The sequence below is a fragment of the Myotis myotis genome, unplaced genomic scaffold (genome assembly GCF_014108235.1).
Source record: "Myotis myotis isolate mMyoMyo1 unplaced genomic scaffold, mMyoMyo1.p scaffold_m19_p_20, whole genome shotgun sequence".
NCBI classification, from domain to species: domain Eukaryota; kingdom Metazoa; phylum Chordata; class Mammalia; order Chiroptera; family Vespertilionidae; genus Myotis; species Myotis myotis.
This window is the reverse complement of record NW_023416325.1, coordinates 161,071-187,729: the sequence shown is the minus strand read 5'-3', so window position 1 is coordinate 187,729 and position 26,659 is coordinate 161,071. Positions and strand designations below refer to the sequence as shown.

Sequence of the window (26,659 nt, the reverse complement as noted above, 5' to 3'; positions counted from 1 at the left end):
TTTATTGATTTCATAGATGAAGGAGAGGGAGAGATAGAAACATCAATGATGAGAGAAAATCATTGATCGGCCGCTTCTAGCTCGCCCCCTACTGGAGATCGAGCCTGCAACCCAGGCATGTACCCTTGAGTAGAATCGAACCCAGGCCCTTCAGTCCACAGGCCCATGCTCTATCCACTGAGCCAAACCGGCTAAGGCTAGACAAATTTTTTTAAAATCTCAAACCTTAAGGTGTTTCTCAAGTTTATGCCAAATTAAAAAGTGGGATATTTTCATTTGTAATATATGAGACCAACCTTGGACAGCTCTCAGGAGGTGGAATCCAACTCTCCTGAGAGCAAGGAGAAGCATGCCATTAGCCACCTCACAGATGGAAGGACTTCCCATCAGCCATTGCTGCTAAGGACGGAAAACAGCCTTAGGGGGTGGGAGGGTCTGTGTGTGTCTCTGAATTGGCAACATAAAAAGTCTTCAACATGTAACATTTTGTCCCTGAAAATGTTTGGAACTGTTACAGTTCCCTTGATTATATGTTTCCTTTAAATATATATAAAAAATTACAATGATGTAATATTTAACTTCTGAATCCTAAAGTAAAAGCATGGATGCTTAAGGAAGCTCTTACTTGTCTTGCAACTCCCAAGTCTCCTTGCAGGATGCAATGCTTTTTTCTCTTTCAGCTTTCCGAATTTCCCCGAATATCACAGTCAATCAGATAAATGTTTTGAGCCCTTGGGTGTGACATGAAGATGCTGATTAAACCTTTGGACTCAGCGGGGTCAGGATGCGTCCTTGCTTTCTTCCGAGGAGTTTCGGGTCCCCAGCCTGTTCCCTGGTGCCTGAAACACACGATTGTATTTGCCACAAAATAGGGATGTGACGATCACATTAGGACGTCTGTGAAAGCCATGGTAGCTATTATTATGAATAACCAGGCCAGCGCACACGTTATCTGGGGTTTGGAAAAGGCTTTGAAAAGCCCCTCCAGACGGTACTTTCCAGCAGGGGCAATCGCACTGAGTCACACGTGCTTCGCCCTTTGTATTTTACCTAAGTTCTCCCAGAAACCATGTTGGGCCTCTCAGTAGCCCGGGTGAGGCCAGACAGAGGGTCCATACATAACATTCCCCTTATAGATCCGGGGAGGAGACTCTGCTGAATTTGCCTCGTTGGGGGGACCACTAAGTTGGAAACGAAGATCTCGGGCTCGTATTTGTTTAGAAATGACTAGAAGGTAAAGGCATTTCCTCTATGCGGCTTACTGAGGTCTTCAGGCCAGCACAGCGGGAAATGCACCGGGCAGCGGGAGCAGGAGTCTGCACGCGATGCCCCGCCCCGCGCCGCGCGACGCCCCGCCCTCACGCGACGCCCCGCCCCCGGCGCGAGGCCCGGATGCGGAAGTCGCGCGGACACCGAGAGGAGGCGGAGGCCGGGCCAGAGCGGCCCGGGGCGGGTGGGCGGGAAGGGGGCGTAGCCGCGGGGCGGAGCCACCGGCGCGGCGCGGGTTCTCAGGTGAGCGCTCCTCGGCTGGGGCGGGCGAGCGGGTCGGCGGCTGGAGCTCGGGCACGAGAGCTGCACGGGGTGGGGGCGATCGAGGCGTCGACAGGGGCTCCCCGAGGAGGCGCGAGGGACCTGGCGAAGGTCCGGTCCTCGGGGCCCCGGGCTGAAGCGGGAAGGGGGTCCGGCGCTGCGGGTGAGTGGAGCTGCCAGCCGGGGCCCGGGTTTGGGGAACAAGAGGGAGGCCCCACCCCCAACCCGCTGTGTGACCTTAGACCAGGCTCTGCACCTCTCTGAATCTCAGCGGCCTCCGCCGCGAAATGAGTGAACGTGCGGAGGACCCGCTGCGAGTTTGCACGAATGGAAGTGCGGGGCAGGAACCCGCGCCTTCCTCCCATTTATACTCTTATTTGCCCTCGACATGGATGGCCAAACAGGAACTGTGGCCATGCCTCTCAGCCTCCCGAGTGGTTTTGGCCAAGTCAGCTCGCCCCGGCCCACGCTGTCCTCCCACAGAAGGAGTGCGCTTACCTTTTCAAAGGGCTTAATGACTTGAGTGTTATTGGTGGAGATGGAGGCCAGGTAATCAGTGCCCCCTTCTCACTCCCGGTTTCCCCCTGTAGGAGTGTGATAGGGTGAATGTCTTCTTCTTGGAGGAAGGACGAGAGCGTGGCCCCCAATCCTCTCGTTCCCCAAATTCTCTGGTCCTCTTTGTCCTCCATCCCTCGTTGGAGGCGTTATTTTTCATCCACGGGTTTGGTGCCACCTCTTCGCTGGGCAGCAACGGGTATGTGCAGGAGGTTCAAATGGAAGAGCAGTTGCAAGGCGAAGTCTGACCGCCTTTTTGTTTGTGTTTCTCAAGGGCAGGGAGGCAAGATGACTTCTCTCCCCCAAGCCTGGAACAGCTGAAGGAACCGCCGTGCAAGATGAGAACCACAAAGGTCTACAAACTGGTCATCCACAAGAAGGGCTTTGGGGGCAGCGGTCAGTATCGATTGGGAGTTGTGTGAGTTGGCCGCGGTCCTGGTGTGTCCAGTGCCTTGAAAATGACACACTGGCTCGTGTGGCCATGAAGGCGAGACAGGCAACTTGTCTGAGAGAAGCAGCAAGTATAATACCGTAGTGGAAGGGCAGTAGGCGCAGAGAGTACAGACCTTTTCTTTCTTTTTTGTTTTGTTTTGTTGTTGTTAATCCTCACCTGAGGATATTTTTCCATTGATTTTTTAGGGAGAGTAGAAGAGAGAGGGAAAGATAGAGAGAAACATTGATGTGAGAGAAACACATTAATTGGTTGCCTCCTGCACGAGCCAGGACCAGGGCCCAAGCCCAGGAGAAGCCTGCAATCAAGGTACCTGCCCTTGACTGGAATCAAACCTGGAACCCTTTAGTCCGCAGGCCAGTGCTTTATCCACTGAGCCAAACCGGCTAGGGCCAGGCCTTTTTTAAAAGCATTTGCACTTGGACCTATTTTTTAAGTTTGTGGGTTTTTTTTGTTTTTTTTTTTTAATATATTTTATTGATTTTTTACAGAGAGGAAGGGAGAGAGAGATAGAGAGTCAGAAACATCGATGAGAGAGAATCATCGATCAGCTGCCTCCTGCACATCTCCCACTGGGGATGTGCCCGCAACCCAGGTACATGCCCTTGACCGGAATCGAACCCGGGACCCTTCAGTCCGCAGGCCGACGCTCTATCCACCGAGCCAAACTGGTTTCGGCTTTTTTTTTTTTTTTTTTTTAAATTTGATTTCAGAGAGGAAGGGAGTGAGAGATAAATACATCCGTGATGAAAGAGAATCAGTGATCAGCTGCCTCCTTCACGCCCCGTACTGGGGATGGAGCCCACAAACAGGCTGACCAGGAATCGAACTGTGACCTACTGGTTTGTAGGTCAATGCTCAACCACTGAGCAACACCAGCCAGGCTGCACTGACTTTTTTTTTTTAATTTTAAATATATTTTATTGATTTTTTACAGAGAGGAAGGGAGAGGGATAGAGAGTTAGAAACATCGATCAGCTGCCTCCTGCACACCCCCCACTGGGGATGTGCCCACAACCAAGGTACATGCCCTTGACCAGAATCGAACCCGGGACCCTTCAGTTCACAGGCTGAGCCAAACTGGCTAGGTCTGCATTCTGACTTTTAAGTCAGAATATTACCAATTAACACCTTTCATTTGTTAAATTGAAGGGTGTTAAATCAGCCTGCACTGGTTTGGCAGAAAAGAGAAACTTCCATTCAATGAGAGAGAAATAGCAGATGTGCATGAGACAGGTATGATCAAAGCATGAAGCTTTGCATGGCTCTGAGGCCATGTGAGAAGGGGCAGAAACACGGCGTGTTGTCCTGTGCTAACCAGAATCCAGAGTGTCAGCTCAGCCTCTGACTTTCCCTGTGGCCCTGGCCAGCCCCTGGTTTATCGTATCTACACATCCACGGGCCTTATGTCTTTTCTCTGAGCACCTGAGTCTATACATCTGCAGCAGAGGATGACACTTAGTAATATGAGTAATATGATTTTTTTGCTAAAGAAATAATTTTCTGTCTTAACAACCTTATTTGCTTCAGCAATTGGAATTAACAGCACAGTGAGTTGTTTTAAAATTGTATTTTAGTATGCATTTGCTCCAAAGGCAAGGGCTGCCAAAAAAGGAAAAACAATCATGTTTTTGTTGTTGTTTTTTAGTATAGTTTTTATTGATTTCAGAGAGGAAGGGAGAGGGAGAGAGAGATAAAAACACCAATGATGAGAGAGAACCACTGATCGGCCGCCTCCTGCATGCTCCGCACTGAAGATGGAGCCTGCAAGCCAGGCATGTGTCCTGACTGGGAATCGAGCCATGACCTCCTGGTTCATAGGTTGATGCTCAACCAATGAGCCACGCCAGCCCGGTGGAAAAACATTAGTTTCTCTGTCATAAGGTGTTGTGGAGGTCAAGTTAGGTGACGTATGGAAAGTATTTAGCAAAACACCAGGCTTGTTAGTGCAACTCCATAAATGTAGCCACTGTCATGACCAGGACCAGGATAACCAAGCATTGCTATACTTAAAACAACTTTTGCTAAAACTCACCCTCTGTGGTTAACATTATTCTTGGCGTGCGGCTGATGCTGCCTACACATGGGGGAAGTAGAACTGAACAGCCAACACAAATCACTTTTGGTAGAGGGACGGAGGCAACAGAGTGGGGCAAAAGTAGGTGTCCAGTTGTGAGTACACGAAACACAGAGTTTATTCTTGTGTTATTACTTATTAATTTTTGTATTATTTTCCATACGAACACCTGGAAACCTACTTGTGCCCCACCCTATGTGGTAGTAGATACGATGCATACAAGTCTGCTTTTTCCTGTTGATGAGGCCCAGGTGGCTAGGTGCTGTACCCGTTTCCTGTAGGATGATAAATAAAAACACATCCAACCATTCTCAGGTGCACACCTGTGCCAAACATAAAGGTTATGAGCATGATAAGGTCCCTTGTCCCTGAGGGGCATTCAGCTTGAAGAGACAGATGAGCAAAAAGGAAATGATAACGTGAAGCAGAAGGAATGCATGCTCAGGGAGCTTCATTCGGACTGTGGAAGTTGGGACAAAACTGTCATAAAACAGAGGATTTGGCATAAAACTGTCAATGGAAACAATATGCCACAGAAGCCCTGGCCGGTGTAGCTCAGTTGGTTGAGCATTGTCCCATGCACTGAAAGGTCGGTTGCTGGTTTGATTCCCCACCTGGGCACATGCCCAGGTGGTGGGCTTGATCCCCCTGCTTGGGATGCATGTGGGAGGCAGCCAGTCGATGATTCTCTCTCACATGGATGTTTCTTTCTCTTTCTCCCTTCCTCTCTAAAATCAATAAAAAAAAAAAATATATATATATATATATATATATATGTATGAAATTTGGAATTAACCCAGTGCTTTGGTTCCCAGGCTGAATTTTGATTGGATCTGATTATGTTTGAAATTTAGATATACTTATTTGTCATGATTTTAGCTTAGTTAAAGGCCATGTCTTTCCCGAAATATCAAAAGAGAAAAAAAAAAATCACTCCCATCTTTATGGCTTTGAGTATGTTGTATTTGCAAGAGTTCTCTCCCAAACAAAGCATGAAACCATGTCCGCCCTTTATTTTAAGGGTCTCTTTGGATCCTAATGTGAATGGTATCGGAAGCTTTTTCCCTGATCAGATGCTGCCCTCTGAAGCCCATTTTGTTTGGCTTGACTTTCATGACATGGGAGGTGGTGGGCGTTAGTTAGACGGAGCTCTGGCCTAGGCAGTCATCAGTCCTGGCTGTGCTGTTACTAGCTGTTTACCCTTAACCTGTTCTAGGGTATATCCTCATTTCTGCTAGATCCAAAGATTTATTGTGAGGGTCGTATGAAGACAGTACCTTTGCGTCATTTTGGATAAATATAAGGGATTGTCCGGTCATACCCGCCCGAGGGGGTGGCGAGGACCCAGTGTGAGAACACGCACCATACCTGTCACTCACGTGAGTGTGTTTCCTGTTTGGGACTGCCCAATTGTCTTTCAGATGATGAGCTGGTCATGAACCCCAAAGTGTTTCCTCACATCAAGCTTGGAGACATTGTGGAGATTGCTCACCCCAACGATGAGTACAGGTGAGTGCCTGACTGGGGTCAAGGAAGCTGACTGGCGGCTGTTTCCAGATGAGATTTTGTTTAAGGGGCTTGGCGGGCAAGACAGCTCTTTGCCTTGGGATAAAAATGCTCCTGCCTCTAGGATTCGGTAAGCCCATAATCTTTTACAAAGTGGTGCATTCTTCCTGTTTTTTTTTTTCTTTCATTCTTTCTGTTTTTGTTGTTAATCCTCACCCGAGGACATTTTTTCCCATTGATTTTTAGAGAGAGTGGAAGGGAAGGAGGGGAGAGAGAGAACGAGAGAGAGAGAGAGAGAGAGAGAGAGAGAGAGAGAGAAGCGGGCATTGATTGGTTGCCTCCTGCACAAGCCCCAACTAGGGCCAGGGATTGAACCTGCAACCCAGGTATGTGTCCTTAACTGGGAATTGAACCCTCGACACTTTGGTGCACCAGCCAACATTCTAACCACTGAGCACACTGGCCAGGACCATTCTTTCTGTTTTTGAAGCCGAATTGACAACTCTATGAAAAATTCTGGCAGGCTGGAAAAGACAAATGGGGATGGGGTGGGCGGGGGGGGGGGGGGGGGGAGTGGGGAGGGGAAGAGGACCTATGTAATACTTTCAACAATAAAGTTTTTAAAAAGAGAGAGAAACATTCTGTAACATTTTTCCATTTCCTTGAGTGCAGGTGCAGGATTACTTTGTTGTGCTGCAAGTTACAATATGTCCAGAGTCCTTTGTTTACCTTTTAGAGGGGGGTTGCATGAAGAAAGCTAGTTAGTTACTGCTTATAGCATCCCATCTTTTTGTTGCTTTTTTCCCCCAGCCCTCTGCTTTTGCAAGTCAAGTCACTTAAGGAAGATTTACAGAAAGGTAAGAAAAAGTTCCATCTCTCTTCTCTAAGATTTTTATACTCTACTATCCCAGACACTGCAGGAAACTTCTCTCTCTCTCTTTTTGTTTTTTGTTAATCCTCACCAGGGGTTATTTTTTCCATTGATTTTTTTTTTTAGAGAGAGTGGAAGGGAGGGGGGGGGAAAGAGAGAGAGAGAGAGAGAGAGAGAGAGAGAGAGAGAGATGTGAAAGAGACACATTAATTGGTTGCCTCCGGCACCTGCCCCGGGGTTTGAGCCTGCTACCCAGGTACATGCCCTTGTCTGGAATCGAACCCTCAACCCTTCAGTCCCCGAGGCCAACGCTCTGACCACTGAGCCAAACCGGTTAGGGCAAGAAACCTCTCTTTACAATCTCAGGAATGAGGGCACAGTACTTCTCTCCTTATTGTGTTATCTCTTAAGAAATGGTCCACTATCGAAACTGTCCGTGAATCGCACTTGTCAGCATCGGGTTTTTCTTCTTCTTTTTTTTTTTTTAATATATTTTATTGATTTTTTACAGAGAGGAAGGGAGAGCGATAGAGAGTTAGAAACATCGATGAGAGAGAAACATCGACCAGCTGCCTCCTGCACATCTCCTACTGGGGATGTGCCCGCAACCAAGGTACATGCCCTTGACCGGAATCGAACCTGGGACCTTTCATTCCGCAAGCCGACGCTCTATCCACTGAGCCAAACCGGTTTCGGCATGAAGAAACTGTCTTAATCTAGTTCAGGAGGAAAATTAATCTGAAGAGGTGAAGCTTTACACTTAACTCCAAAGTGGTTGTTGCAAAACTTTCTTTTTTTCTTTCCGTTTTTTTAAAATATATTTTTATTGATTTCAGAGAGGAAGGGAGGGAGGGAGGGAGGGAGGGAGAGAGAGAGAGAGAGAGAGAGAGAGAAACATCAATGATGAGAGAAGACCATTGATCGGCTGCCTCCTGCTCGCCCCAGGACTCTGTGGAGTTGGTTTCTTTCCGCGCGACCATCACTACATTCCCAATAAGAAAGGACTCTTCCTCTTCTGAATTTTCACAGCTCTTTGAACTTTTTTTTTTTAACTTTTTTATGTTGCTTCTTAAATTATTTTCTCTTTCTCTATGTGTCTTATCTCTTTTTCTCTCTCACTTTTTATTTGCTTGGGCTCAAGTCTTTATCTGCTTGTGTCATCTGAAAAGCAGAGAATTCTAAATTTTAAGCTCCTGGTAGGCAGAGAGCATGGCTCGTCCATGGCAAAGGGTCAGTTGTGTTGCTTCCTGAACGTCTGAGTATTTATGGATTAGAATATATGTACCTGCTTTTTTCCAGACTGTATCGCTAGATTTCTTCTCTGTTGCAGAAACTATCAGTGTGGACCAGACCGTGACCCAAGTGTTTCGTCTAAGGCCTTATCAAGATGTCTATGTGAATGTCGTAGACCCTAAGGTATGTCTTTGCTCTGGGCTGGAATATCTTTCCGAGATGATTAGCACCCTTCCTCTAGGTTAGGCCTCTAAGGAAATAATGAGTTACTTATGTATAGTGTTAGACTATGAAATATGCAGTCACATGTAGGTTATTTAGATTATAGGTAGTATGTAAGTTGCATTTAAAATGCCCCCCCTTTTTTGCCCCTCTTTCTATAAGGATGGAGTCTTTTAAAAAATATTTATGGCCGAAACCGGTTTGGCTCAGTGGATAGAGCGTCGGCCTGCGGACTGAGAGGTCCCAGGTTCGATTCCGGTCGGGGGCATGTACCTGGGTTGCGGGCACATCCCCAGTAGGAGATGTGCAGGAGGCAGCTGATCGATGTTTCTCTCTCATCGATGTTTCTAACTCTCTATCTCTCTCCCTTCCTCTCTGTAAAAAAATCAATAAAATATATTTAAAAAAAAAAATATTTATGTATGTGTATATATATATATTTTTTCTCCTCCCTTTTTAAAGATTTTGTGTATAGATATCTGTGTGTGTTCGTGAAGCTACAACTAAAGTTTTCTATTAAAATACTAAATTTTCTTTATAGTCTCGCACATCTAGAAACAATGCTGTATTAGGTAAAAATCTTCTAGAAGGTATTATTGACATTATCTAGGGAAATAAAACACAAACCTCGATGTCATACTTGTGTGTCAGAATTAAGACTAAAACAACACAGTAGAGTGTACAGGTGATGTACTGTGGACTTGTGCATAATGTTGTTAAGCAGTGGCACCCCAGTGCAGTCAGTAACAAGAGGAAAGAACTGAAGCCCAGAACTAGTACTCTGGAGCTCATTGCACTCAACCGCGATTCAGCTGCTGTAGCCCCTGTTACAGACTCATCACCTGTTCTCGGAAACCGCTGTTGGCAGGATGAAACCTGTGTGTCATGGTGCTGCCATTGGATGGTCTTCCAGTAGTTTCTTTTTTGCCAAAAGGCGTCTCCATGCGACGGGCATTATCTTATGCCCGTGAAGTGAGGCAGAAGGATGCAGAGGGATATGTCTGATTGTCTTTTCTAGGATGTGACCCTTGATCTAGTGGAGCTCACCTTTAAGGATCAATATATTGGCCGTGGGGATATGTGGAGACTAAAGAAAAGTTTGGTAAGATAACGATTTTTTTAAAATCTGTGCCTTTTTATATTATATCAATAGTCCATGTTCTCATAGAGATTAGAGTAAGGGAGAAGAGCTTACAGTCATTTCAAATTGCAGCATCACAGACAATTATTGGGAACATTGTCTGTATCTTCCCATTACTTTTCATCGTGTGTTTTTTTCTTCTGGGAGTCGGACCTGCGACCTTCTAGTGCTGGGAAGAGGCTCCAACCAACAGAGCCACACCGGCCAGGGCTTTTTTCATAGTTCTTTTCTTTTTAGCTTTGTTTTGCTTGTCTATTATCGGAGATTTTTACTCTGCATTTTTGGTTTGAATGGGAAACTATAATATTATTTGATATTTGAATAAAACTCTAGTTTTCAAATTTTCCCTTGATTTCATTTGCACCTCACATGTCCTTCTTCTGGACAGGTATTTATTACCGCTCATTTATAGATGTGAAAACTGAGATTGAGACGTTAGGTGATTGGCCGAGACTAGAAGGCTGGGAAGCAGTCAGCACTGAGCTAAAAGCCAGACCTCACTGCTTCCAGGTTACACTGCTTTTGCCATACCCTCCTCCCATTTTCCTTATTTTATCTTTAATTTTCATTTTCCACCTAAAATGATGAGTTCATCAAAATTGTGAGCTGGTGCTGAAAAGTCTCCTTATTGGATTTTTTTAGTACTATGAAGCAACAAATTATAGGTAGAATTTCCATGCAGTGCATATTTTCAGAAAAAAAATCTTTGCTCATTTTTTTAAATTTATTTTTTGGTTAATCCTCACATGAGGATATTTTTTCATTGATTTTCAGAGAGCGTGTAAGGGCGGGGGAGAGACACAGAGAGAGAAACATTGATGTGAGAGAGACACATTGATTGGTTGCCTCCTGCACATGCCCCAACCAGGGCCGGGGATCGAGCCTGCAACCAAGGTCCGTGCCCTTGACCGGAACCAAACTGGCTGGGGCTCTTTGCTCATTTTCAATGATAGAAGGAGGGTTCTATTTTCCGAAATGAGAGCTAACATGAGAATGACAGGTTCTATATTTAAGTGAGTATGTAAATTTAGGTACGCATGCAAACGTGAGGATAAGTATATCGGTGAAGCTGGCTGCTTATCCACCTGGTCTTTACTATTGTCTGTACTTGCCAAACGCTTAAGACCCTGATGTTGGACCTGCCCCAGCAGGCTTTCCTATAAAGCTGTTACTCCCAGGCTAATTGAACTTGGGGTTGTTAGGAGGGATGAGACAGCCTGGAGCCTTTCTTGATGACCTTTTACGGCCTAGGTGTATTGTTAAACCTCCCCCTCTTTCCTTAGGTCAGCACATGTGCCTACATCACTCAGAAGGTGGAATTTGCTGGCATCAGGTAGGTATTACCTGATTGGCTAGTCAATGGGAGCAGGATGTAATGCAGCCATGGGGCTGCAGACAGCATTTGAGGCCTATGGATGTCCCTATAATGAAATACACAATAGTTTAAAATGTTAGGTTCTCTTCTGGCTAAAACAAAGCAAAAACCCCCCCAAAATGCACAAGAGTCCAGGCAGCTGCTGAAGCCACCTGGTGTTCGGTAACAAAGGAGGTCTAGACTCATAACTTTAGAATTGGAAAAAGCCTCAGGTGAACATACTTGATCAAACCTTTTTTTAAAATACATATTTTTATTGATTTCAGAGAGGAAGGAAGAGGGAGAGAGAGAAACATTAATGATGGGAGAGAATCATGGATCAGCTGCCTCCTGCACACCCCCCCACTAGCGATTGAGCCTGCAACCCAGGCATGTGCCCTTGACCGAAATCAAACTCAGGACTCTTCAGTCCACAGGCCAACGCCCTATCCACTGAGCCAAACTGGCTGGGGCTAGTTCTGCCTTTTTAACTGTATTGAATTACTCTTGATTTATTAAAGTTATTTCTATATTTCACTTTGTTTAGAAGAGACCCCCTTTAAATTAAAAAAGCAGACTTCTACATAATAAAGCTGTCGGTACAAAGATGTGTATAATGAAATATATAATCCTTTTCCTTAGAAGACACTGTGTCTTTCCTGAAATTTGTTGCACACGTACAAGCATATTTGCACCTGGTTGGCTCACTTAATCATGTTAAGGTTGACAGGTGGGCTCCGGCGATGAAGCCTGAAGTTCCCCATCAACTTTTTACCTAATGGTTTTATCCATTGACGATTGTTGTGAGATGGTGGTTTTCTAATTCAGTCATTCTTTCTACATTCATTAGCCAGGATCATTTTGAAAAGAACTTTTATACCAGCAACTAGGGCTGTTTGATTGGTCTGAACTACTTAATTGGGAAAGAAAAAAAGGGTAAGGGAATTTTTTCCCCCAAAAAGGGATGTTTTATGATTCAGCCATAAATTGGACGCGCAACCACTGCGCATACTGGCTGGGCTGTCTTGGGTTTGTTTTGACTCATAAGACCTGAGGATATTTTCCACTGATTTTTTTTTTTTTTTTTTAGAGAGAGAGAGAAAAACATGTGGGAGAGGAACATTGATTGGTTGCCCTCCGGGCTGGTCAGCGCTAAAGGCCTTGTTCTTTCACTGTTCTACCCATTTTACAGTCTTAACAAGTGGCCGAGGAGAAAACAACAGGCCCCCAAAACACAATAGCAAGTTGCCATGAAAATTATTCACTAGAATGGCCTCCATTGTATAGGGCAGTGGTCGGCAAACTCATGAGTCAACAGAGCCAAATATCAACAGGACAACGATTGAAATTTCTTTTGAGAGCCAGATTTTTTAAACTTAAACTATATAGGTAGGTACACTATTATTAACTTAATTAGGGTACTCCTAAGGCTTAGGAAGAGCCACACTCAAGGGGCCAAAGAGCCGCATGTGGCTCACGAGCCGCAGTTTGCCGACCACGGGTGTAGGGCCTCTGTCCCTTCTTGCCTTCTAACTGCCTATCTTCCAATCCTGATATTAAGATGGATTTGGTTTCTGTTGAGACTGACTGTGTTAAAACTGGGATTAGCAGAAATGCTCATCAGTGCTTCTTAGTTGTTTTTTGTGACATACGGACCCTTACAAGATTTGACAGAAGCTGCAGTACTCTGCCCAGAACAAAATTTGCATCACTGGAGAGGGTTCATGGCTTCCCTGTAGCCCTTTTTTCAGACCCACGTGCTGTCTGTGGACGCTCAGATTAAGAGTTCCTGTTGTGCATATACAGCATGCTCTAGGAATTCCTCATGTTGTGTCATCCGTCCATGGCACTATCTCTGGAAATCCGTAGCTGGCCAGGTCACTTGGGTAGAAATAACAGAGTAGAGTGAGCCGCCCTGAAGTCAGCACCGTGTCTTCACGGTTCATGTAAGATTTGCAGTAACTTGTGTGTGTGTTCCTCCTTTCAGGGCACAGGCTGGTGAGCTGTGGGTCAAGAATGAGAAGGTCATGTGTGGTTATATCAGTGAAGATACCAGGGTAAGATGGAGAAAATGTTTTTGGTTTTTTTTTTGGTTTCGTTTCCCTGTATCGTGATGTCTAAGGCCTGAAATAAAAAACAGAACAGAGAAATAAGCAAAAACTTGATAATGAGTGGCACAAGGCCCTCTGCTGTTAGATAAACTTTATAACCGGTTCAAGTACCTGGTTTTCCAGCCTCCAGATTTTTAGAAGTAGCAAACATAAAAAGAGAGGGAGTATTAATGTCTATAAGTTATTTTTATATAGAAAAAATACGGTGGGTTGATTGATAGATGGCGAGGGATGGCCAGATGGTGATGGGTGGCATGTTCAGTATAGGATTTAGGTGGTGGGTATGTGGATGGTTGCTGTATGATTTTTAAAAAAACGTTTTCCTATGTTTGAAACTTTTAATAATAAAATAATAAAAAAAACACCCCAAATTCTAAATTAAGAATGGCAACATTAATATGGCTATATATCTACATAAATACTAAAATATGATAGAAAAAGTTATAATCAACATTAACTAGAACATTTTAAAGTATCTTTGAAAGAGACTCAAATGTAGTAAATGACTAATTCACTTTATTTATTTTTTTAATATATTTTATTGATTTTTTTACAGAGAGGAAGGGACAGGGATAGAGAGTTAGAAACATCGATCAGCTGCCTCCTGCACACCCCCTACTGGGGATGTGCCCACAACCAAGGTACATGCCCTTGACCGGAGTCGAACCTGGGACCCTTCAGTCCGCAGCCCAGCGCTCTATCTACTGAGCCAAACCGGTTAAGGCTGATTAATTCACTTTAAAAAAGGAAGACAAACAGCCCAATTGACCAATAAACACATGAGAAGATGTTCTATATCATTAGTCATTAGGGAAATGTCAGTCAAAACCCTACTGAGCTACCACCTCAAACTCACTAGGATGCCTACGATAAAAAATTTTAAAAAGGAAAATGACAAATGTTAGAGAGGATGGGGAGAAATTAGAACCTGCACACACTCCCGGGGTGAATGTAACATGGCGCGGCCACTGTGGAACAATTTGGCGGTTCCTCCAAAGGTTAGATGTAGAATCACCAAATGACCCAGCCATTACACTCGCAGGTACATGCCCGATAGAATTGAAAATATGTGTTCACACAAAAACTTGCACACAAATGTTTGTAGCGGAATTATTCACATAGCAAAAAGTGGAAACAACCAGGAATGCCCATCAGCTGATGAGTAGATAAACACAGTATGGTATAGCCATACGATAGAAGGTTATTCAATAAAAAAAGAATGAGCCCTAGCCGGTTTGGCTCTAGGTTCAGTGGGTAGAGCGTTGGCCTGTGGACCGAAAGGTCTCGGGTTCGATCCCAGTCAAGAGCACATACCTCAGTTGCAGGCTCCTCCCCAGCCCGGACCCTAATCGGGGCTTCTGCAGGAGGCATCCAATCCTGTGTTTCTCGCACATCAATATTTCTCTCTGTCTTTCCCTCTCTCTTCCACTCTCCCTAAAAATCAACAGAACAATATCCTCCGGTGGGGATTTAAAAAAAAAAAAAAAAAGGAAGTGATGATTCATGCTGAACCTTGAAAACATGCTAAGTGAAAGAAACCAGTTAGAAAAGGCCACAGATTGTATGACGCCATTGATGCAAAGTGTTCACAAGAGACAAATCCACGGAGACACGGGAGAGGGTAGGAGGGAGTCACTGCTAGTGGGTATGTTTTTCTTTCCGGAGTGGTAGAATGTCCTGGCATTAGTGCTGATGGTTGCGTAACATTGCGACTATGCTAAAAACCACTGAGTTCACTAAGAATGGCGAGCCGAAACTCTACATCATTGCTTTTCTAATGCAGTCATGTTTTCGTTTATTTCAGGTGGTGTTCCGTTCTACGTCGGCTATGGTTTACATATTTATTCAGATGAGCTGTGAAATGTGGGATTTTGATATTTATGGTACTGTCCCTAAATGCTGGCTGTCACTGCTAATGGGGAGAAGTTTCTGGTTTCTCCCAAGTTGTTATCATTGACAGTAAGCCCTTGACATTCTCTAACGACGTGTCCCTGGGATTTTTACAAATTCTCAAATGCTGGAACAAACCAGCAATTTATATATTTTCCATATACTGAATTACATGACATGTGGCAAAGCGTTAAAAGGTAAACAAAAAGATGAACTAAAGCACACACACTCAATGCCAATAGATCTTTAATTGTCCTGTGACTATAGGGTCACAAGTCATAGAGAGAGTGACTCTGTGAACCAATACTTTCTTTGCTAGCTTTCATTTCTCGTCCTATCATCCCAGAAATCTCATTTTATTAGAACGACGACGCAAGTAGAGAACAGTAAAGGTGCTAGGCAGTGTGGATACCGTGTCTAACACACCAGCTTCATGGTGCACGCAATTCGGATTTGTGTTTTATAAATTATAAATTCCTCTATTCCTGCGGGTCATCAAAATCACTCAAAAACAGCAGGAACTGACAATGGTCATTCAGTGAATGCCCAGGGTCCACCTGGTCATCTAACGAACTGCAAGCATCCCTATGAACATGGTCATGTTTGGAAATCAGATGGTTCTCTCATTTTGAAGACCCACCGTATTTTCCAGTCGTCAGAGCTTTTCCAATCTTGCATTTTCCCTCGAAGCCATGGCCTCTCACTCAGTGAGGTGAATGCTGAGTTTGACCCCATGGAAAGTCTAGGTTGAAACCCCTTTTGTATGTCTGGCTTTTATGACCTCATTTGAGGACATAGCAGAACCCACCTTCTCTTGGACTAGTCCCATTCCTGCGACTTTACTGAGAGAAGTAATTGTCAGCAAGAATGACAGATTGTCCTCACCCTCTTCTTGTTCCTTTTCAGGGGATCTGTATTTTGAGAAAGCTGTGAATGGTTTCCTTGCCGATCTCTTTACCAAGTGGAAGGTATGGTTCCTCTTATGCACTCAGTCTCATCGAGCAAATGTTTTTCAATGCAGATTTAAAAAATACACTGTTTCTATTAAACTGTATTTAATTGGGGTATCTTAGCTAAAGCCTAAGTTGATGAGACTCAGCTTAAATTACTTTAATCACCTTGACATTGTAAAAAGCATTTATGAAAAACCCATAGTTAATATACCCAATGTGGAAAGACTGATAACTTTCCCCCTTAAGATCAGGAATAGTATAAGGATGCCTGCTGTCACCACTAATTTTCAACATTGTCCTAGAACAGCCGTGGGCAAACTACGGCCCGCTGGCCGGATCCGGCCCGTTTAAAATGAATAAAACTAAAAAAAAAAAAAAAAGACCGTACCCTTTTATGTAATGATGTTTACTTTGAATTTATATTAGTTCACACAAACACTCCATCCATGCTTTTGTTCCGGCCCTCCGGTCCAGTTTAAGAACCCATTGTGGCCCTCGAGTCAAAAAGTTTGCCCACCCCTGTCCTAGAAGTTCTAGCCAGAGCAACAACGTAAGAAAAAGAAACAGTGGCCCTGGCCGGTAGCTGGGTTGGTTAGAGCGTCGTCCCGAGATGCCATGGTTGTGGGTTTGATCACCGGTCAGGGCACATCCAAGAAGAAACCAGTGAATGCACAAGTGGAACAACAAATCTATGCCCCCCCCCCCCTCTCAAATCAATAAATAAAAAATTTTGTTAAAAAGAAGTATTTGAGGTCACACATGTAGCTGAAAAGAGCATGGAGTCTGGATTCAAATAGACTGGGTTTCAAATTATGGTTCTGCTCTGATTAGCTTCTTTATATTTGAGAAGAATTCAGTCTCTCTGAGCCTCCGTTTTCTTATCTATAGATTGGAGATAATAATAGTCACTAACTCACAAGGTGTTTTAAATTAGCTGCACATAGCCGGGTCTCAGTAGGGTCTGGGTCTCAATGTCATCTAAGTCTCATTCTCTTTCCTCAGCAACATAGGGAAAATGTCCTCCAGCTCTGAAGGTTAAAGAAAATAGAAATATAATGCTTGCCCTCAGAGAACTTATGGAGGTTGGATATATGTATTTGAAACAGCAGCTAACCATACATTTACTATTATTATTATTATTATTATTATTATCATTATTATTTTAACTATACATTTTAGGGGCTAGAAAGTTATTTACTTTTGAGTTTGGACCTGGAAGGCGGGCTCCCTGTTCCAAGCCAAATTTCATGCCACCTGTAAACACTCCACTTCCAGAACATTGGTCTCCAGGCTGCATGGGAGTGCTTCTTCTCACTAGTCCCTATCCCAGTCCAAAGGGAATGCATTGCCTTGGCTTCAACCCCTGCCTCTCGAGCAGCCCCCAGTCCTCATCCTATGACAGTGACAGGATGTGGGGGTGTCTTTGAGTCTCACATCCACCACCAGCAGTTCTGTTCACGTTCCCTAAACTGCACGTATGTAGAAATCAGAAAACACTGCCTGGCCGGTGTGGCTCAGTGGTTGCGCATTGATCTGTGAACCAGGAGGTCACGGTTCAATTCCTGGTCAGGGTACACGCCCAGGCTGCGAGCTCAATCCCCAGTAGGGGGCGTGCAGGAGGCAGCAGATCCATGATTCTCTCTCCTCATTGATGTTTCTCTCTCTCCCTCTCCCTTCCTTCCTGAAATCAATAAAAATTATTTTTAAAAAAACAATAACACTGACACAGATATAAATACCATAACCCTTAGACACTGGGCTGGTCCATTTCATGCCAAATCAAGACCTGGGAGGGAGGGACCTCTACTTTTTTTGGTGATTTGCAGCTTTCAAAGCATTTACCACATGCCTGGAGCTTTAGGTAACTTGCCCAGGGTCACGTCGTGGTAAGTCTCAGTGCCAGGGCTGAATCCAGCAGCGCTCTCTTCATCGCCTTGTGCAACCTGATGTTATCTGAGGCTGTACTACCCACCATGCCTCCTAGCACTGAGAATGCTGCGTCCATGCGGGCTGCTTCATGTGAAGGACATGGAATAAACCTGAGCCTTCTTTTTCTCTACTCATGCCTAGGAGAAGAACTGTAGTCATGAAGTGACAGTGGTCCTATTTTCTAGAACTTTCTATGATGCAAAATCGCTTGGTGAGTACGTCTTTCTCCTAGTTCTTTTTTGTTAAGCTCATTCATTCCTTATTATCTTCTTTCCCTTTGCTCTGCTCCATCTTTCTCACCCTTCCTGGTCTATGGTCGGTAAAGTGGCAAATAGCACAGTCCTTTAGCAGGTGCAAGAAGTCTGTGGGCTGTGATTCATCTTAAACCAACTTCATAGACACATCATGCTATTTATTTATTTTTGTGATGCAAATGTTCAACCCAGAAGCATGGGAGCAGAGGAACTGAGTCTCTCTTTTCAGTCTCATCTTTGTTTTCTCTGTTTCAGATGAATTTCCCGAGGTAAACCGAGCCTCGATTCGGCAGGATCACAAGGGGCGATTCTATGAAGACTTTTATAAGTATGTTTTGGGCCTTTCACTAGAAACCCCTCTCCTTGTTTCTTGGTGTTTTCTTTCCTAACTTTTTTTTTTAATCAGCCTTAGTATTTTGGAATAATTTTAGGTTTACAGAGAAGTTGCACAGATCTAGAGCAGCGGTTCTCAACCTGTGGGTCGCAATCCCTTTGGCGGTCAAACGACCCTTTCACAGGGGTCGCCTAAGACCGTCCTGCATATCAGATATTTACATTATGATTCATAACAGTAGCAACATTACAGTTATGAAGTAGCAACGAAAACAATTTTATGGTTGGGTCACAACATGAGGAACTGTATTTAAAGGGCCAGAAGGTTGAGAACCACTGATCTAGAGCATTCCCATATACTCTTCCCCTAGTTTTCCCTGTTAACATGTCATAACCAAGGTTTATTTGTCAAACTACAAAAACGTTACTGTTCACTAAGCTTCAGACTTTTCTCAGATTTCACCAGTTTTCCATTTATGTACTCTGTTGTTCCACGGTCCAGTCTAGGATACTACATTGCCTTACGACTCCCCAAACTTTTTGTGGGAAATATTTCAAACTTGCAGAAAAGAATGAGTAATATAATGAACCGGTATACCCAACACCTGGTTTTAGCAGTTGCTATTGCTGTATTTGCTTCATCTGTTCTCTTTGTGGCTAAATTATTATTGAGAGTAAATTATAGATATTATAACATTTTGCTTCTCTGCATATCTCAAGAGTAAGGGCATTTCCATGTATAATCACAGTGTAATCACATATATACCCACAATTTTTTTATTATAATCACCTTTAACAAAATTAATAATAATTCTATAATATTATCCAATATCTAGTACATATTCAGATTTCATTATCTCCAAAACAACTTTTTTGTTTGGTCTGCTTAAGCAATTTCCCCTTTCTTCCCTCCCCTCCCACCAAGTGTTGACGTAATGGAGAATCTGAGTCAGTGGTCAGGTACATGCCCTTAACTGGGAATCAAACCCACAGCCCTTAGGTGTGTGAGCTGATACTGTAACCACTAAGCAACACCAGCCAGGCCAAGGCAATTTTAAAATATTTTCTTCATGTCAATCTATGTGGCTATTGACATGATTACATTTCTTTGTTAATATTTGTTAAATGTACTTGACTTTATCACTTATAACTGTCTGATAAAGTTCCCTAACTTTGGGAATCCCACCTATCTTCTTTCCTTACAACCCTCTAAGGGACCTGCTGTCCTGTGAGTAGTAGTTGGCTAATATCTGTTTCATGATGATGTCCCTTTCAGAGTGGTGGTGCAGAATGAGAGGAGAGAAGAGTGGACGTCACTCCTGGTGACCATTAAAAAGCTCTTCATCCAGTATCCAGTGTTGGTGCGACTGGAACAGGCAGGTACTGCAGCCATGGGGTAGAAGGTGCAGTGGGGAAGAGAGGTGTAGGACGAGGCTGGGAGAAGAAGAGGTTCATGCTTGTTCCCCTTCCAGTGCTGTGTGTAGTTTCTGCTTCCATCAGGTTTCTTTAAAAATATATATATTTTTTTTTTATTGATTTCAGAGAGGTAGGAAAAGGGAAAGAGAGAGATAGAAACACCAACGATGAGAGAGAACCATGGATCAGCTGCCTCTTGCACGCCCCACACTGGGGATCGAGCCTGCAACCCGGGCACGTGCCCTGGCCGGGAATCGAACCGTGACCTTCTGGTTCCTAGGTTGATGCTCAGTCACTGAGCCAGTGGGCCCAGGTTTCTGCTTCTGGTTGGGTCCGATTGTTCATTACACATGCAGTAGGTTCAATAATGTCCCCACTGCAGGGTGTGGGGTGTCCTGTGGAGCCAGGCACCTGCTACTTGCTTTACAAGACTTTCTCATGAGCTGTTTTCCCTCTCTTGTGTCTCTCGCTTCAGAGGGCTTCCCTCCAGGAGACAATTCTACCTCAGCACAAGGGAACTACCTAGAGGCCATCAACCTGTCCTTCAATGGTGAGTGAGTTCAGCGCCACCGTGAGCAGGCATCCTGCTGACCGCATGACTCTGAACTTCTCTGTATCGATGCCAAAGACCCAGGCCTGGTTGGTGATGTTCACCCCACCTACCCTCCCCCCCCCCCCAATTAATTGAAAGCATTAACTTCGGACGGCCAGAATGTAGCTCTTAGGTCTCCTGCTGGGAACTTAACTTGCTGTTCTCATCTGTTTCTCGGGGTAACCTCAGAGTAAAGCGCTGGGGGACCCTCTTGGGCTCTTTGTTTTACTAAACTATATTCTTACTCCTTTTCACCCCAGCCCTCAGCTGCTCCCAGGCAATTTTTCCAATCAACTTTTTAAAAAAATTATAAAAGTGACCTGTGTGCCTAGAATTCAAGTCATGGAGAGGGATAGTGAAGAAATTCTCCCCTTCCCGCCACTGTCAGGCTCCTTCCGAGAGCGGCCGTTGTTAAGAGCGTGGCGGGATTTCTTCCTGATGTTTGTCCCTACATTCCTCTGTTAGTTTGCAAATACCAGAAACCTCCTAAATTCATTTAAACAAAAAGGGAAATTTACTCTACAGGTACAGGGGCTCAGTGGGGCAGCCGAGAAAGGCCTGAACCCCATGTCGAAGAATGTGGGGACCAGGGTGGCTCTGGGAAGCGCAGCGGCAGGAATTCCTCGAACTGTGTTCATGTCCCAGCAACCCCGGCTCTGCTCTCTGTTCCGAATTCCACGTTCCCAGCAGAGAGCATCTGATCGGACCAGCCCCGGTTAGGCATCTGTCTGGCGCCGACCAGTGGTGGAAGGGACCCTGTGTGGGCACTTCACTGTGCATATCACCCTCCCACGGCCTGCACTCGGGCGCTGGGCATTCCAGAGCCTGGGGTCTTTTATTAACGAGGCTTCTGTCATATTTGGATATCACTGATTTTCCATAGTGAGAATTTCACAGGCCAGAAATAAAAATTAACTTTCGGTTCTGGCCCATCTCTTTTAAATATTATCCGAAATTAGTATTTGATTCTGTTTTTAAAAATATATATTTTTATTGATTTCAGAGAGGAAGGGAGGGGGAGAGGGAGAGAGAAACATCAATGATGAGGGAGAATCACTGACGGGCTGCCTCCTGCACGCCCCCTACTAGGGATTGATCCTGCCACCCCAGGCATGTGCCCTTGACTGGAATCAAATCTGGGACCCTTCATTCTGCAGGCCAACACTTGACCCACTGAGCCAAACCAGCCAGGGTAGTATTTTATTCTTAGAAGTTTTAATGCTGCCTCATTTGTGGAAACTAATGACATGAAGTTTGAGCCTATAGGGCTGGCTGCACAAGGCAAGTATCAATGGAGAGCAATGAACAAAGGCGACAGTGACATAGTCTTGTGTGAGGCAGTTCTTAATGTAAAAGGGGAAAGGCAGGCATGCGTGTGACCAACTAGAAACCAGGTCAGCATGTGGCAGTTGCTGTGGTAGCGATACAGGTAAAATGCTCCGAGAAGAGAGCGTCTTGCCCGTGGCTGGTTTCCCAAAAGCTGTAACATCTCCATTGGAGGGTTTCTTTTGCTTCATTTCCAGTGTTTGACAAGCACTATATCAACCGCAACTTTGACCGAACTGGGCAGATGTCCGTGGTGATCACGCCTGGGGTGGGTGTGTTCGAAGTGGACCGTCTACTCATGATCCTGACCAAGCAGCGGATGATAGATAACGGTAACGCTCCCTGGGTCCTGCTGACTTCCCCTTAGAACTCAGCTTCCCCTGGCTCTGTGCATCGGAGGTCGGGAGTGTGAGTGGTATCAGGCGACAAAGAATTCCATGGTCAAAGTGGTTTGGGAGAACTTGGTCATACACATTTAGGCCCATTCCCTAAGTTCAGATTTTTTTAAAAATATATTTTTATTGATTTCAAAGAGGAAGGGAGAGGGAGAGAGAGATAAAAACATCAATAATGAGAGAGAATCATTGATTGGCTGCCTCCTGCAGGCCCCCTACTGGGAATCGAGCCCGCAACATGGGCATGTGTCCTTGATCGGAATCAAACCTGGGACCCTTCAGTCCGCAGGCCGGTGCTGTATCCACTGAGCCACGCCAGCGAGGGCCCTAATTTCAGATTTTAATATGTCAGTGTACCCTGCTTATCTCTAAAGGGCATAACTGGTACCCTGAGTTTCCCAAACATATTTGACACTGGGGAGCCCTTCTGGGGGTGATGGTTTCCAGGAACCAGTGTCCATCAGCCACACTGGGAAGTCCCATCAGATCGTCCAGTGCAGCCCTCCCTCTGTGGGGTGCTGTGCTTCCCCAACTCGCACCCCGGGCCCCCATTTAATCTGTGCTTCCACAACAGGATGGGGCTGGGAACGGAAATCCCAATTGCCAGTAAAGACGCCCTGTTAAGTGACGGGGATCGTCTGGCTTTTTACGGAGATGACAAGGTTCCTTTCCCTGTCTGGCCTTAACCCTGGTCATGGAGGCCTGTCTGTCTGTGTGACAAATCGTGATCTGCAAGGCAGCCAGAGGCTGACTGTCGAGCACCAAATAGTGGCAGGTGTGACAGACTTGGTAACGGGACAGAGAACGAACAAAACACATCTACGTACTTTGCTGCGTAGGCAGCACAGGGGGTTGTAAATCGTGGCACGGAAAGTTGGCTCTGCCCCAGGCCCCCACCCAGTGAGATGACCTCGGCAATAGATCGGAGCACTGATCTCCGCCCCTCCCCGCCTCGCCCCTCCCCGCCTCGCCCCTCCCCGCCTCGCCCCCTCCCCGCCTCGCCTCTCCCCGCCTCGCCCCTCCCCGCCTCGCCCCTCCCCGCCTCGCCCCTCCCCGCCTCGCCCCTCCCCGCCTCGCCTCTCCCCGCCTCGCCTCTCCCCAAACTCTTTTCGTTTTGTTTTTCAGGAATTGGTGTGGACTTGGTGTGCATGGGGGAGCAGCCGTTACATGCTGTCCCGTTGTTCAAGGTAATTCGGTTTTGGATCGCTTACTGAAGGCCAGTTCCCAGGGCCGGGATGGTCTTGAGAATAGTTTTCATTAAAAACAAGAGCTGGGCTGGAGGGCGGGGGAGGACGGGGGCAGGCTGCAGAGGTGAATGGGGGGAAAAGGAGGAGCTGTGTACTACTTTGAGCAATAAAGACGAAAAGAAGGAAAAAGGGAAACGGAAGTGGAGCAGTCGCGTGGCCTGCTTGTTTTCGTAGCTGATCTGTGCCTGACTTTCTCGCTTGCAGCTGCATAACCGGAGTGCTCCTTGCGATTCCCGTCTGGGCGACGACTATAATATTCCTCACTGGATCAACCACAGGTGGGCGTGATCTTGACTCGTGGTATGTGACCAGAATGTCAGATAAATTCCTTGCCATTTTCTCTGTGAAGTCTCTTGTCAAGACGTGGAAACCAAAGCTTTTAACATTTGCCTAAAGCTTCTCTATGTACATGCCCGACCAGCGTGGCTCAGTGGTTGAGCATCGACCTATGAACCAGGCGTTCACAGTGTGATTCCCAGTCAGGGCCCAGCATCATGCCATGCATCTGGGTGAAAAATTATGGTATAAATAGATTTATCTCTGCCAGAAGAAGGAGATTCTAATCCAGTTAGGAATCAGAACTAGCACGAACACAATTGAAAGCATAATTAATACTTATAGTAATTACAAAAGAAGTTAGAATTGGGGAGACCAGGAAGCCTGAGACAAAGGCTTTCACGAGGCGGCTGATCCAGGGCTGCGATTTCATCTGTGTCTTGAGGTTTAAAAGAGAAGGAGGTTCATGCCCTGGCTGGTTTGGCTCAGTAGATAGAGCGTCAGCCTGCGGATTGAAGGGCCCTGGGCTCGATTCCAGTCAAGGGCGCTGCCCGGGTTGCGGGCTCAATCCCCAGTAGGGGGCGTGCAGGAGGCAGCCAATCAATGATTCTCTCTCATCATTGATATTTCTACCTCTCCCTCTTCCTTCCTCTCTGAAATCAATAAAATATATATATTTTTAAAAGGGGTGTTTAGATTGATGACCCTGTTTGTTTCTTTCGCAGTTTCTACACCTCCAAAAGCCAGCTCTTTTGTAACAGTTTCACCCCCCGGATAAAACTGGCCGGAAAGAAGGTAGGTGTCACCCGCCAGCAGAGACTTGAGGGACTGTCACACACCCAGGCAGTTATTTTGGTCCTGAGATACTCCCTTTCCCCCGGGGAATAAATGAGTTTCAGAAATTGTTTTAGAACTTTTTACAATTCCCCACATTAAGTAACAAGGCAAACCTCCGTATGTAAGAAATACCTTTGGCAAAAATATGGCCAAAGAACTATTTTTAGTTTTTAATAATAAAAACTATTTTTATTATGATGTGACTGGTGTGTTCACCCACTGAGACCTCTCAGGTACTGGCAGGGACAAAGACAGGGACACATGTTGCAGCAAAGGGGAAATACGTTAAAAAGATCACATCCTAGCAGGTCATTAAAGAAAGGCGCGTTCAGACAGGAGTGAGACTCATTTTTTTACTTACCAAACCGAATAGGTTTAAAACCTATTAATAATTATACCAAAAGTCTGTGAAACTGGTGTTTGAGTATCTGGTTCGTGTCTGATTCTTATGAAAAGCAGTTCAGCGTGTGTATGAAGAGCAGTGCAAATGGTCATGCCGTTTGACACATCATTTCATTTCCGGCCACGTGGTCTCAGGACATAACTGAGGACATTGAATGTCAATAGACCTTGGTCTAGTGTTTTGGTTTTTTAATATGTTTTTATTGAGTTCAGAGAGGGAGGGAGAGGTAGAGAGAGAGAGAAACACCAGTGATGAGAGAGAATCATTGATCGGCTGCTGCTTGCACGCCCCCTACTATGAACCGTGGTTCATAGGTTGACGCTCAACCAGTGAGCCACGTCGGCTGGGCTAATTTTATTCATAATAGTGACAAGTTGAAAATAATAAGGAAATAGCTAAATAAACCATGAAATATCCACTCGATGGAGTATATTTGCAGCCAATAAAAATGCCACTCTTACGAGTCTGAAGAGCTGACCTTAGACTTCGGCTCTGCCACCTGCTAATCGTGTGCCTTTGAACAAGTCCCTTATTCTCTCTAGAATTAAATAGCCTCCCCTGTGAAGTGAGGTCCGGGGGTCCCCTGGGTAGAGTTGTGAGAGCAAACAGGGTGTGAGGCGGGAGGAAAGGCCCTGGCAGGGCTTGAGGCCACGGTAGGCAGGTGCCTGGCGTGGGCTCCCGCCTTCCCATCAGTGTCAGGAGTGAGACGGTCTCCCCCCTGGGGAGCGGCTGCCTGCGCGCTGTGCCTTGTGGTCAGTCCTGTTCCAGCAGGGAGGGGAGCGATTAACTCTCTCTCTATTTCCTCAGCCTGCCTCCGAGAGAGCGAAAAATGGCCGTGACACGTGTGAGTATCTTCCTCCTTTCATCTCTTTAGAAAGAGTCAGCCTGCCATGGCAACAGAGGATGTGAGCTCACAAACAGTTCACAGCCACGTTGGGAGACCTGGGTTCCTAAACCACCTTTGTATATTTGTCCTATCAGCTGCAAGGTGGGTGGTAATGACAGGCCAGTTGTAGGGGTCAGGGAGACGTTTGCAAGTACGAAACGCCCACAGGAAGATGGTACCGTGAGAGTGGGATGACAGAAGGATGAGGCACTGCCATCACCTCGCCTCCAGTTAGTGTATACTCTTCCTGCATCCTTTGGCGTATGTCATGTGTCTCAACAACCTGGTGAGTGGTTATCCTTTTTAAAAAGATATTTTTGTTAATTTTTAGAGAGAGAGGAAGGGAGAGGGAGAGAGAGAAACATTGATGTGAGAGCAGAACATCTACCGGCTGCCTGCTGCCTACCGGGCATCGAGCCTGCAACCTGGGCCTGTGCCTGACCAGGAATCGAACCAGCAACCTTTTGGTGCACAGCAGGATGCCCATCCAACTGACCCTCACTGGTCAGGGCATCTCTCTCTTTTTTTTTTTCAGGGGGAGATGATGATGATGGTGGTGATCATTATGTCTTGCAGATTTTGATGAAGACCCTCGGAAGACATCTGGTTGAAATGAGTTTTGGTGACAATTCATGTTATTTGTGTGTTTCAGCTCTTGGGACTCCAAAAGAAGCTGAGAATGCCCTGCCCATCCAAGTAGACTATGATGCCTACGACGCTCAAGTGTTCAGGCTGCCAGGCCCATCCCGGGCTCAGCGCCTCGCCACCTGCAGGTTTTCTGCCCGATTCCCTTGGGGGTGGATATAAAAACTGCTTGAGGTCTGGCGGGGACCTTTATGAGAGGAACCTCGAAAATGTTTTCAATTCAAAT

The 26,659-nt window shown here is 45.5% G+C and overlaps 1 protein-coding gene across 8 annotated transcripts in view; it reads left to right on the top strand.

Annotated features, from left to right (window-relative positions):
• The first annotated feature begins 1,525 nt into the window (after positions 1 to 1,525).
• The window catches only part of DEPDC5 (DEP domain containing 5, GATOR1 subcomplex subunit), a 64,201-nt gene continuing 39,067 nt past the window's right edge, over positions 1,526 to 26,659 (top strand). For 7 of the 8 annotated variants that reach the window (XM_036354207.1, XM_036354208.1, XM_036354206.1 and 4 more), the window contains exons 1-20: positions 1,526 to 1,693; positions 2,360 to 2,481; positions 6,035 to 6,122; positions 6,930 to 6,976; positions 8,321 to 8,406; positions 9,464 to 9,547; positions 10,870 to 10,919; positions 12,928 to 12,997; positions 14,856 to 14,934; positions 15,848 to 15,909; positions 17,965 to 18,034; positions 18,333 to 18,405; positions 19,687 to 19,790; positions 20,302 to 20,376; positions 21,942 to 22,076; positions 23,265 to 23,326; positions 23,591 to 23,664; positions 24,388 to 24,457; positions 25,710 to 25,746; positions 26,441 to 26,561. In XM_036354207.1, coding sequence (XP_036210100.1) covers positions 2,424 to 2,481; positions 6,035 to 6,122; positions 6,930 to 6,976; positions 8,321 to 8,406; positions 9,464 to 9,547; positions 10,870 to 10,919; positions 12,928 to 12,997; positions 14,856 to 14,934; positions 15,848 to 15,909; positions 17,965 to 18,034; positions 18,333 to 18,405; positions 19,687 to 19,790; positions 20,302 to 20,376; positions 21,942 to 22,076; positions 23,265 to 23,326; positions 23,591 to 23,664; positions 24,388 to 24,457; positions 25,710 to 25,746; positions 26,441 to 26,561 — 1,445 coding nt within the window. In that variant the 5' untranslated portion in view covers positions 1,526 to 1,693; positions 2,360 to 2,423. The remainder of the gene's footprint in view (positions 1,694 to 2,359; positions 2,482 to 6,034; positions 6,123 to 6,929; positions 6,977 to 8,320; positions 8,407 to 9,463; positions 9,548 to 10,869; positions 10,920 to 12,927; positions 12,998 to 14,855; positions 14,935 to 15,847; positions 15,910 to 17,964; positions 18,035 to 18,332; positions 18,406 to 19,686; positions 19,791 to 20,301; positions 20,377 to 21,941; positions 22,077 to 23,264; positions 23,327 to 23,590; positions 23,665 to 24,387; positions 24,458 to 25,709; positions 25,747 to 26,440; positions 26,562 to 26,659) is intronic. The other variant, XM_036354202.1, reaches the window with a different exon arrangement.